Source organism: Thecamonas trahens (genome assembly GCF_000142905.1).
Source record: "Thecamonas trahens ATCC 50062 unplaced genomic scaffold supercont1.57, whole genome shotgun sequence".
In the NCBI taxonomy this organism is placed as follows: Eukaryota; order Apusomonadida; family Apusomonadidae; genus Thecamonas; species Thecamonas trahens.
The window spans coordinates 13588-24436 of NW_013657623.1; the positions used below are offsets into that span (position 1 = coordinate 13588).

Consider the following 10849-nt stretch of genomic DNA (forward strand, 5'->3'; position numbering starts at 1 on the left):
GACGCTGTCCGATCAGACAACCCTCTTTACTCGCTTCTGCCACGAGCTGGTCGTCGCCACCCTTGTCGCCACCATGCTCGAGCCGACCGTCGGATGCCACGCCGTCTCGGACGCCGCTCGCTCGAGCGAGACCTTTGCATCGATCATCACTTACTTTGGCACCGATCCCCAGTTTGTCACCCATCTCCGCAGCTACATTCTGCTGCATACCCGGGCTGTTGCCTCGAGCGGCGGCATGCATGACGCATACCGTCGCATTGTCCCCGTCGTCCTCGCGCCGCTCATCTCGCGCCACTCTGAGTTTACCAGCTTCACATCAGAGGCAGCAGCTCGGTTCCGTTCCACTACACTCTGCGAGATGATCCGGCTCATACTATGCCGCAACTTGCACCTCTTCTTCCTTCGCGCCGTCGACAATCGCCAAGGTCGCTCGGCCTTGGAAAAGACGACCATCAAAATGGTCAACGGCTCGAGCGACGACATTGTCGCCGAGATTGACCATCTCTACATCGAGCTCAGGCACAAGGCCCAAATGCAACCCACCCGGGACCTCCACTGCGGGTACAAAGCGTTCCTGAAGACACCTGGCGGCCGGATGCTCGCACAAGACGACCCAGGGCTGCAGAGCAAGTTCATCGACCCGGAGCAGATGACGACGCTCCTCCTTGCCGCTGGCATCGAGCCGGATCCGCTCACGCTCATGCATGAGACCGACACCAAGACCAAGCCGCAGATCGAACACGTGTGGCCGATGAACGACTGCGGCTCATGGGATGCTCTCGCTGACCCCATTCCCGACGAGGGCCCCGAGACCTTGCTCCGCTGCCACATCGGCAACCTCACCATTCTCGAGGCCGCCATCAATCGTCGCTGCGGCCGGAAAGCGCCGACCTCCAAGGCCAAGCTGTACGCGCCGGTCCAGAGCTCCAACGGCTCGGCCTTTCCGGCTAACATCACCATTGCTGAACGCCTCTACCGCGGTGCCTGGGGCAAGACGTACATCCGCGAGCGCGGCGCCGCCCTCGTTGCAGAGGTGGAACGTATATGGTCTTTCCAGCGCACACATCTCGAGTATGGCATGATGAGCCACCCTAGCGCCAACCCATCCTCATCCTCGGCCTCATCGGCGTCCTTGCTCCCGCCCTCGCCCACGCCACCCCCTCCTTCAACCTCGCTCCCCCCTACTTCCCGTAAGCGCTGTCGGCAACCCGGCGATTCCACCTCGCCGCGCCCGTCCAAGCGGCGGTGACCGGTCAACCAGTGGACGAAAAAAAATCCGCGGCAGACCGATGACCAGAACTTACCCGCTGAGCCAATTTTCTCCCCATGTCCCTTTTGGACGTGTTGCAGACGTTGCAATGACACCGTCTGACATGAGAAGGCTGTCAAGCCGCCGACTCGCACGGACGTCCTCCTCCTCCTCCCCCCCCCCCCCCCTCCGTCAACAGCCTTCGCTACCACACTCCACCCATCAATGGAACGCGTGGACTTGGAGCAGATCGTCCGGTGTGCGGTGGTGCCCATGGTGGTGGTCGCTCGGCCACCCATGTCCGCGGCTACCGTGTCACCGAACACTTGGTCACCCGCAGGGCTGGCGAGCGGGGCGAGTGAGAGCAGCAACAATGGGGAAGCAGACGGCAGCGGCGGCGTGGATGTCCTGCTTGCCAACCAAGAGTTTACCACACTGACAGACAAGGCCGGAATGGTGGTCCAGGTCGAGGCAGTCGCGGCGTACCTTGCTCAGCACCCCGAGCCGCAGGGCGAGGCCGGGCGGTTGGTGGTCGCATCCGATTTTGGCCCGGTCTCCTTCTCGGTGATGGCGGTCGAGGCCGAGAAGCTACTGCTGATGGGCTCGTGCACGTACGAGGCGCTGAAGGACGCACCGCTGCTCAACTTTTTCACAAAGTCGTTGGACATGCTCTGCCTCGCCGACCAAAAGGGCTACTTTGTGCGGATTAACCCTGTGTGGGCCAGTGTCCTCGGCTACACCGAGGAACAGCTCTATGCCAACCCGTACATCTCGTTTATCCACCCGGACGATCGGGCGCCAACCATCGAGGCGGCGTCCGGCCTTGCCCATGGCGTGAAGGTTGTCTCGTTTGTTAATCGCTATCGATGCAAGGACGGGAGCTACCGGACGTTCCGCTGGTCGTCGTCGGCCGATTCAAGGTATCTCTACGCCGTTGCGCGTGACGTCACCGAGCATTACGAGCGCGAGCAGCAGCTGCGCGAGTCAGAGCAGCACTTGCGCGAAGTGTTGCAGGCGACCGGAAACTCGCACGTGACCACCGACGCTTCCGGTGTCATCACCTCGTGTAATCCGATGACGCTCCGCCACTTTGGTCGGACCGACGAGAGCGAGATGTGTGGCGAGTTGTTGGGGATCTTTCTGCCGGCCCTCGGCATTGTCTGGGACGTTGTGCTCGACGCCATGGTATCTAACTCAACCGCCACCTTTGACGCTCTCGTCTCTGCCCAGAGAGACCAGCCCGGGATGAGAGGCCTCACACTCGAGGTCAAGGACGGAGCGGCAACTGTTCGCAATGTGACCGCCGCCAACGTCGACGACGCACCGGGCCAAATGGTTGATGTCACCATCGACAAGACGCTCGCCGGGTTTGGCGTGCTCAACGTGAGCTACTCGGTCGCCATCGTCGACGTCTCGGAGCGGCACCGGGCCAATCTCGAGGCGGCGGCGCGCCAAAAGACCGAAGAGCTGCTCAAGACCAAGGCACAGTTCCTAGCCAACATGTCGCACGAGCTCCGGACGCCGATGAATGGCATCCTGGGCATGACCTCGCTTATGCTCTCGAGCTCACTCTCGGAGCGCCAGCGGTCTTACCTGGAAGTCATCCACCGGTCGGCATCGTCGCTGCTTACCATTGTGGAGGACGTGCTCACGTTTTCGCGGGCAAACGCCGGCGCGCTCACCCTCGACTATGCGCCATTCTCGCTCCGGACCGCCATCGACGACATTGCGGTCATCATCTCGGCCGGAGTGCTTTCGTCGAGTGTCGACTTTGTCGTCGACCTCGCGCCCGACTTGCCGGCACGGCTGTTCTCAGATGCTGGCCGCATTCGGCAGGTCGTCATGAACGTCCTCTCCAACGCCGTCAAGTTTACCTCCAAGGGCACTGTTACACTGCGCCTCTCGAGCGCACCGGTCGACGCGGACTCGATCAACCTGCCCAACTACACACCCGCCCATGATGACGACGACTCGGGTGTAGCGTCCGATGCACCGGCGGTGCGGCCGGAGCCGATGCGGCTGGAAATCAAGGTGAGCGACACGGGGCCGGCATGTCGCAGACTGTTCTAGAGCGGCTCTTCGTTCCCTTTATGCAGGCGGACACGTCCATCACGCGACAGTACGGTGGGACCGGCCTTGGCCTCGCCATTGTCAAAGAGATTGTCGACCTTTTTGCCGGCCGCATTAAGGTCGAGTCGCAGGAAGGCTCGGGCACAACCGTCGACATCTCGATGGTTGTCGGCGTCTTGCCGGGAGAGTCGACGCTCGCCGAGGTCTCCATGCCGGACCTTACACTGCTTCGCAAGCAGAAGATCATGTGTGTCGACGACAACCGGGCCAACCTGCGCGTTCTCTCGGGCTTCCTCTGCGATCAGGGCCGATGCCCTGACGTGACGCTGCTCGACTCGCCGTTTGAAGCGCTGAAGGCTATCAAGGCTGCAGCACGGACCGACTCGCCGTACAAGGTCCTTCTTCTCGACGGACACATGCCACTCTTCTCTGGACCCGAACTTCTTGCAGCTCTCGCCCGCGACAACCATCGCCCGCTCCGTGACATGTGTGTGGTGCTTTCAGTCTCAGGTGACGTCGGCGACGACTCGCGTGCGCTCATCGACACCGCACTCACCCAGGGCATGTACTTTCACGAGTTTCCCAAGCCGCTGCAGGCTATCCCCTTTCTCAACGCGCTTGCCACGCTTGTCGGCATGGCGGCAGCTCCAAGCAGCAGCGGAGCAAGCCAGACGCCGGCCTCGATACTGCTCGGCACTCCAACTCCGGCGGATGCAGCGGATCCTATCCCACTTGGACCGCAAGTCACGCTCCCACGCCGAGCCAAGGTCCTTCCTAACGTCTCGGTTAGCGAGTCGCCCGAGGAGGCTGACGATGCCGCCGATCGGCTGGGCGACGCCTGCCCAAGCTCAACACCGCCGCTAGTCGTCACATCGCAGCTGTTTGAGGCGATAGACAAGCTCGGTACCCGAGTGCTTGCCGGCATCAACGTCCTTATCATTCACCCGGATGACGAGATGCTGCTCTCGCTAGAGGCGGCGCTGGAGGCGGCCGGAACCGGCGCGGTCGACTGCGCGGCCAATACAGCAGCAGGGATCCTGGCGCTTGCGCGACGACCGCCGGCGGCGACGCTCATCCTTATCGATGTCAACGACCCTTCCGCACGGTCGCTGCGCTCGTTGCTGGCGGCGACGCCGATATCCAACGACCAAGCGTACGTCGTGGGCTTGGCGGGCGACGACACGAGTGCGGGCCTGGGCCCGCTCGGCTCACAGGGCTCGCCGTTCCGAGCCATCCTCCAGCAGCCCATCAGCGACGAGGAGCTCGTGGACTCGGCGTACGACACCGTTGTTCACTACCACATCTCGTTGCTCTCATCAGCGCTGCAGACGACGGCGCTCTCAGACCTCTCGGTCATGGTGGTTGAGGACCTCGAGGTCAATCGCATGGTCCTCACAGCCATCCTCGAGTCGCTCCGCATCGACGCCATTTCGGTTGCGGTCGACGGAGCCGACATGCTGGATAGTCTGGAGGCCGCCGCTGCTGACGGTGGCAGCGGACTTCCGGACGTCATCCTCCTCGACTGCCACATGCCAGTTATGGACGGCTTCACCGCAAGCCGCAAATGGCGCGCGCGTGAAGCCGCCGACGGCTCGGGTGCCCGACTTCCGATCTGCGCAGTGACCGCCGACACCGGGCACAGCAGCTGGCGCTCGCGGCCGGCATGGATGCCGTCGCCACCAAGCCTATCTCGCCGCTCGACATCCGCGCCTTTGTTGTCGCCTTTCTTCCGCGAGTCCTCGACGACTTGCCAGGCCCGACCGAGACATGGGCGCTGCCTCCAGAGGTTGTCGACATGCTCGAGCTCGTGCTGAGCAACATAACCGGGGTTGTCCGCGCCGAGCTCGACACGGCGGCCACATGCTTGGTGCTCCTTGGTCATCGGCGGGTCGCTGGCATGCTGCTGCTCGCCTGGGAAATGGCGAACGGGACGACAACCAACGTCGCTCACTCGTTTGTCACCCGCTACCTCGCCGAGCTCTCGCAGGCCATCACTGCAGCCGCCGCCTCCCCGGTCGGCCTCATGCCCACCGTTACCACCTCGGGCTCGACCTCTCCCGCCGACTCGCCAGTCACGTCACCTTTGCTGTAAATATCGAACGACATCGACATAGCCCCAAGCTGAAGGGGAGGGGGGGAGGGAGGCGGAGTGACAGGTGTGCCTCCGATTTGGACCACCCCACCCTGCCCCACGCCTCCACCCTGCCCCACGCCTCCACCCTGCCCCACGCCTCCACCCTGCCCCACGCCTCCACCCTGCCCCACGCCTCCACCCTGCCCCACGCCTCCACCCTGCCCCACGCCTCCACCCTGCCCCACGCCCTGTCCAACCCCCCCCCCCCCCCCCCCCAAACCCCCGACAGCCGTGACATGGCAGCGCAAGGGTCGCTGCTGGTGGCTCTGCCCGACGAGCTGGTGCACGTCATTGCGTACGGGACGCGCGTCCTGGACGCCCGCGACATCGTGGCTCTTGCTGCGTCATGTCGTGCTATGCGCCGCGTCCTTTTGGGCGATCCGCTGTCGGCTGCCGCCGCGCATGCCACGGCTGGCCTTGTGGCGTGTGTGCGGCATCGGCTGTGGGCTGGCGCCCGGCGCGCTCTTGCTACCCGCGCCCTGCACGCGCCGCCGGTTGTGCCTGACCTGGTTCTCGCCGTCCTCGACAACGGCGAGCCGGAGTCGCCAGCGTGGGCGGCGCTTGTATGCGCACTGGCGGCGGCGGGCGCATCAGCCGGGCCGTGTCGCGTCCGCCCGCAACTGGAGCGACTGACGCTGCTTGGCACGATGCCGATGGCAGCGCTCGTGCTGTCCTACGGCGTGCTCGCACTTGGGCGTCAGCTTGCGGCGTCGAGCGGCCAGGCTGTCCGCAACGCTTGCCTGGTTGTGGCGTGCGCGCGCGGCGACGCCGAGCTTGTTGCCGAGCTGCGGAGCGGAGCCGATGGAGGGCCGCCAGCAAGTGTGTCGGCGTATGAGCAGGGTGCACTGCGCGCGGCGTCGATGTGTGGCCACACCCACATTGTGGCGACGCTTCTCGCAGACGCTGACGTTGATCCAACAGAAAAGGGTAGCATGGCTATGCGGCTAGCGGCCTTGGGGGGCCACGGCACAGTGGTGGCACTTCTGGTCCAGGACGGCCGTGCCGATCCAGGCGTCCACAACAACTATCCAGTGACTGTGGCAAGCGGGAAGGGATGCAGCGAGGCCGTCGCGGCGCTGATTGCCGACCCGCGGGTTGATCCGAGTGTCCGCTCCAACCGGGCGCTCCGCTCTGCTGCGCGCTATGGACATGCGAGTGTGGTGGCGCTCCTGCTCCAGCATCCCAGTGTCGATCCCAGCGCGTACAATTGCGACGCTTATCGAGCTGCAGTTGAGGCGGGACACGACGACGTGGCTCATCTTCTGCAGCAAGCGGGTGGGGGGAATGCTGTGGAGCCGTAGCGAGGCCAGCGCATGCGATGAAGGGCAATCTAGATGAAATCGTAGCTGACCAACGGATGTCTGTGGTCAGAGCGTGCTATGTGGGTTTGTGCGAAGGAAAAAGGCAAGTGCAAGCAACTGCGAGTCGCGGACTGGCTCCCTGGACAGGGTTGACACCAATGACGCTAAATGACATCAATAATTGATCCCAAATCACCGAAAATAATACTTTTATATAACTCCACACACAAAACTATACACGATTTAAATTTGTACTCACACATATATACAAACATATTTTTACAATTATTTATTTATATAACAATATAGTGAGAAATACAGCACTCATGCAACAAGCCAAAATCAGAGTTGGTCCGTCGGGGCCTCCATTTTCACCCGTGGTCGTCACTCAGTCCCCATCACGTGCTCATCACACATGTCTACGTCTGTCTCGTACTCCCATCTATCTAGCTACCCACGTGTGAGAGGGCGAAGTTGCTTTTTTGGCGCAGTAGCGGACGAAAACCTCCCAGCTGGAGACAACCTGGCCGGCCCGAGTCCGGGCACCCGATCCGAGCCAGCCACGGTGGTCCCTCACTTGCTGCGTCCACGCTCCACGCCACTCCTCTCTCTCTCTCTCTCCACCCGAGTAACAACTCAACATGCTTGTGCACCGACTGCTGGCAAGGACAGGCGCAAGTGCGACCGGAGCAGTGCTGTGCGGTGCGGCGGGCGCGGTGCGGCGAGTGTCGCTGGCGACGCGCGAGGCGACCGGGGCGGCGGCGGGCAAGGCCGAGGGCGGTCGGGCGCGGCGGACGTCGCCGGCAGGTACAGCGTTTGCGGACCTGGACTTTAACCACTTGCCTGTGGGTGGGCCTGCGGAGCACGCGGCGGCGGCGGTGGCGGCGTCCGAAGCGTCGTTCACGGTGCGGTCGGCTGGCCTTGGCTCGCTACTTCAAGTCTCGGTGGCGGCTGGCGGGCATGTGCTTGCAGCGCCGGGCTCGGTGGTGGCCCACTCGCCCGAGGCCTCGGCTGCGCTGCGGATGACGACGACGGAGCAGGGGGTGGGTGCAGCTGTGTCGCGGGTGCTGGCTGGCGCGCCGCTGGTGGTCTCGGGCATTGCTGCCGCGCCCGACGCACCGGCGGACGCGCTTGTGGCGCCGGCCGCGCTCTCAGACATTGCGCTCTTGGAGCTCGATGGCTTTGCACGGTACTGCATGGCGCCTGGAGCGTTCCTGGCGTCGACCGAGGGCGTGCGGCTGGGCCCGTGGACCGGGCTTGCTCGCGCCGGACGTGTCCGTCTCGCCCACGCCTCGGGCCGTGGCCTGGTTGCTGTCGCTGGCCAGGGTGGGCTCGTTTCGCTGAAGCTCGCGCCGGGCGAGTCGTACGTGGTGCGTGCGTCGCGGCTGGTGGCTTGGGACGACCGCATTGCGCTGCGGCGCCAGGTCACGCCCGACGACGACGAGACTGCGGCGGCGCTAGGCGGTGGCGACGACGACGCGCCGCCGTCGTGGCAGGCCAAGGCCATGGCCATGGTCCGCCGCACCATCTCAGGCGTCCGTGACATCGGCTGGGTCCGTGTTCAGGGCGAGGGTGAGGTCGTGCTCTCGTCGCGCGCCGAGCCGCGCTTTGGGTGGGCCTTCTCACGCAGCCCGCAAGCCGCGGCCATGCCTCTGCCGGCGAGCGAGAGCAGCACAGCGAGCAGCGCAGCTGCGCCGGTGGCGTCAGCCACAGCGAGTGGCGATGGTGCTGCCGAGGCTGCCGAGGAGAAGCCGAAGACCCGGTTCGGTGGGGTGCTCGGCAAGAAGGCGGATGCGGCTGCCGGCGGGCCGCCGTCCGAGTAAAGTGGCTACTTGCTGTGACGATGCTAGAGAGGGCTTACCTCACTCTGGCTGCCACTCACTTGTCGCACCCGTACCCTCACCAAAAGGCCACACTGGTCGACCACTGGCCGAGCGCACCGACAGGCGCTGGCATCGTTTACGCGTTCTCGCCGCCGTCCGCCGGCAGAGGCTGGTTGGCGAAGAGGGTCATACCAGCAGGAGGAATGTGTGTCACGCGCTCGCAGTGGAACCTGCGATCGGCCTCGGAGCAGTAGTCCCAGGCGGTCTCTGCGTAGGCGAGACCGTCGTCAAAGGTGTACGCGCCCGACAGGGCCTTGCCGTCGGCCCACTCGCCGACAAACGCACCGCCGCCAGCCAAGAACAGCGTGCCCTTGCCGTGGAACGCCCCGTTCACCACGCTCCCCACAAACCGATTGCCGTTGGCAAAGGTGTACTCGATCTCGCCGTCGTCCCTGCCCATGCCCGCCGCCCCGCCGCGCCACCGCCGCCGCCGCCCACCGCCACCACCACCGCCAGTCCAGCGCCCACCGACCGTCACCCATGCATGAGTACCCCTCCCTCCCCTCCTCCTTCCCTCTCTCCCCCTCCCCGCGCCAACATACAGCTTCTCCATCCCCACGCCCGTCTCCGCTGCAGCTGTCTCTCTCTCCCTGCCAACGGCGACAAGTGCCGCCCGCTGCCCGCCGCCCGCCGCCCGCCTGCCGCTCACCGGCCACTCGGCCACCACCCCGTGACCGGCCCGGCTCGCCCGAACAGCAAAACTTGTATTCTCCATCCATCATGCCCAGCCGTGGCTACGGTTGTGGCGCGGCAACTGCTACTCGATGGCGGCCATGGTCTCGGCGATGACAGAGGCGTCAAAGGCGGCAAAGCAGAGGCGGAACCAGCCGGGCTCGGCGGCGCGGAGCTCCGAGCCCGGAGTCAGGTTGAGACCGTGATTGTCGAGGAGCCGCTGCCAGAGGCGGGCCTCGCCCTCCCAGGTCGGCTCGTCGAGGAACTGGCGGAGATCGACGACAAAGAACATGCCTGCCACGGCGGGGACGTACGGGATGCCACAGGCGTCGAGGGCATCGGTGACGACTTGGTAGGCATCGCGGAGGCGGGACTTGGACGTGGCGAGGTACGAGTCAATCCACGGCATGTCGACCAGCAGGTGGTGGAGCGCCCACTGGGTGTGCCGCGAGACGGCGCCCCAGTAGCCGAGACCGTCGATGGCGGCGAGCAGGTTGCTGTTGTGCGAGAGAACGCCGCCGCAGCGGAGGCCGCCCACGCCAAAGTCCTTGGAGAAGCCCCAGAGGAGATGGACGTCATCGCCGAGCGTGTCCGGGCCGAGGGTGGCGGCGGCCGAGACAAACGAGGCGTTGTCGGCAAAGACCGAGAGGGCGTAGATCTCGTCAACGACAATGTGGATGCCTTTGGCGCGAGCCCAGGCAACGGCAGTGGTGAGCTCGTCGTGGCTGTACACCCGGCCGAGCGGGTTGTCCGGGTTGCACAGCAAGAGGGCGCGGATCGGCACGTCGGCGGCGTCCCAGGCGGCATCGAGCGCTTCGGGCGTCAGTGCCCACTCGTTGTCGGCCGAGCGCTGCGCAAGGACAATGGCGAGCTCGTCGCGGGTGCCCAGATCCATGTAGAAGCCAGCGTAGGTCGGGGCGGGGACCAGGACGCCCTCGCCCGGATCGGCGATGGCGTACATCAGCATCTCCAGCGCCGTGCCGACGCCGGCGACGAGGGCGACCTGATGTGCGGTAAAGGCGTCGGCCGGGAGCACGCCCGCGTGGACAAGGAGTCCAAGGACAGCGGTGCGGAGCGCGTCCTCGCCCACCATCGAGCCGTAGTGCAGGTTGTGCGGAGGCATGGGCGGGACGGCCGCCAGTCGCGCCGCCATCTCCTCGGAGCAGAGGTCCGACTCGGCGATGCAGGCCGGGACGTAGCCCTCGGTCCCCACCCGCGCCAAATGCTCGCGCACGTAGCCCATCAGCGCAGGCGAGTCCACCAGCTCCTGCCCGCGTGCCGACAGCTTGCCCTTGACCATGGTTGTCTCCTTCTGCGTGGTGAGACAAGACTTGCTGCTGCTGCGTCCGTGTTGGAAGCACGACGATGACGACGAGCCACCCTCCACCACCCTCCACCATCAGCCACCCTCCACCATCCGCCACCCTCCACCATCCGCCACCATCAGCCACCCTCCACCACCCTCCACCATCAGCCACCCTCCACCATCAGCCACCCTCCACCATCCGCCATCCACCATCCACCATCCGCCACCATCAGC

General features: G+C 64.9%; 5 protein-coding genes across 5 annotated transcripts; 3 read left to right on the top strand and 2 right to left on the bottom strand.

Moving 5' to 3' along the window:
- Window positions 1-73: 73 nt before the first annotated feature.
- On the top strand, window positions 74-1095 carry AMSG_10084 (uncharacterized protein; the record flags this gene model as incomplete). Its single annotated transcript, XM_013898217.1, has 2 exons — window positions 74-1040; window positions 1073-1095. The coding sequence occupies 2 exons, from the start codon at window positions 74-76 to the stop codon at window positions 1093-1095; spliced, it is 990 nt and encodes a 329-aa protein (XP_013753671.1).
- Window positions 1096-1702: 607 nt separating this feature from the next.
- On the top strand, window positions 1703-5411 carry AMSG_10085 (sensor protein; the record flags this gene model as incomplete). Its single annotated transcript, XM_013898218.1, has 3 exons — window positions 1703-3280; window positions 3310-4938; window positions 4962-5411. 3 exons carry the CDS (start codon window positions 1703-1705, stop codon window positions 5409-5411), a joined length of 3657 nt encoding a protein of 1218 aa, XP_013753672.1.
- A 278-nt stretch (window positions 5412-5689) lies between these two features.
- Window positions 5690-8577, top strand: AMSG_12319 (uncharacterized protein; the record flags this gene model as incomplete). The annotated part of the gene is made up of 2 exons (XM_013898282.1): window positions 5690-6728; window positions 7427-8577. 2 exons carry the CDS (start codon window positions 5690-5692, stop codon window positions 8575-8577), a joined length of 2190 nt encoding a protein of 729 aa, XP_013753736.1.
- Window positions 8578-8713: 136 nt separating this feature from the next.
- Window positions 8714-9190, bottom strand: AMSG_10088 (MORN repeat-containing protein 5; the record flags this gene model as incomplete). Its single annotated transcript, XM_013898219.1, has 2 exons — window positions 8714-9029; window positions 9180-9190. 2 exons carry the CDS (start codon window positions 9188-9190, stop codon window positions 8714-8716), a joined length of 327 nt encoding a protein of 108 aa, XP_013753673.1.
- A 204-nt stretch (window positions 9191-9394) lies between these two features.
- AMSG_10089 (ACC synthase) lies at window positions 9395-10609 on the bottom strand (the record flags this gene model as incomplete). Its single annotated transcript, XM_013898220.1, has 1 exon — window positions 9395-10609. The coding sequence occupies one exon, from the start codon at window positions 10607-10609 to the stop codon at window positions 9395-9397; it is 1215 nt and encodes a 404-aa protein (XP_013753674.1).
- Window positions 10610-10849: the final 240 nt, after the last annotated feature.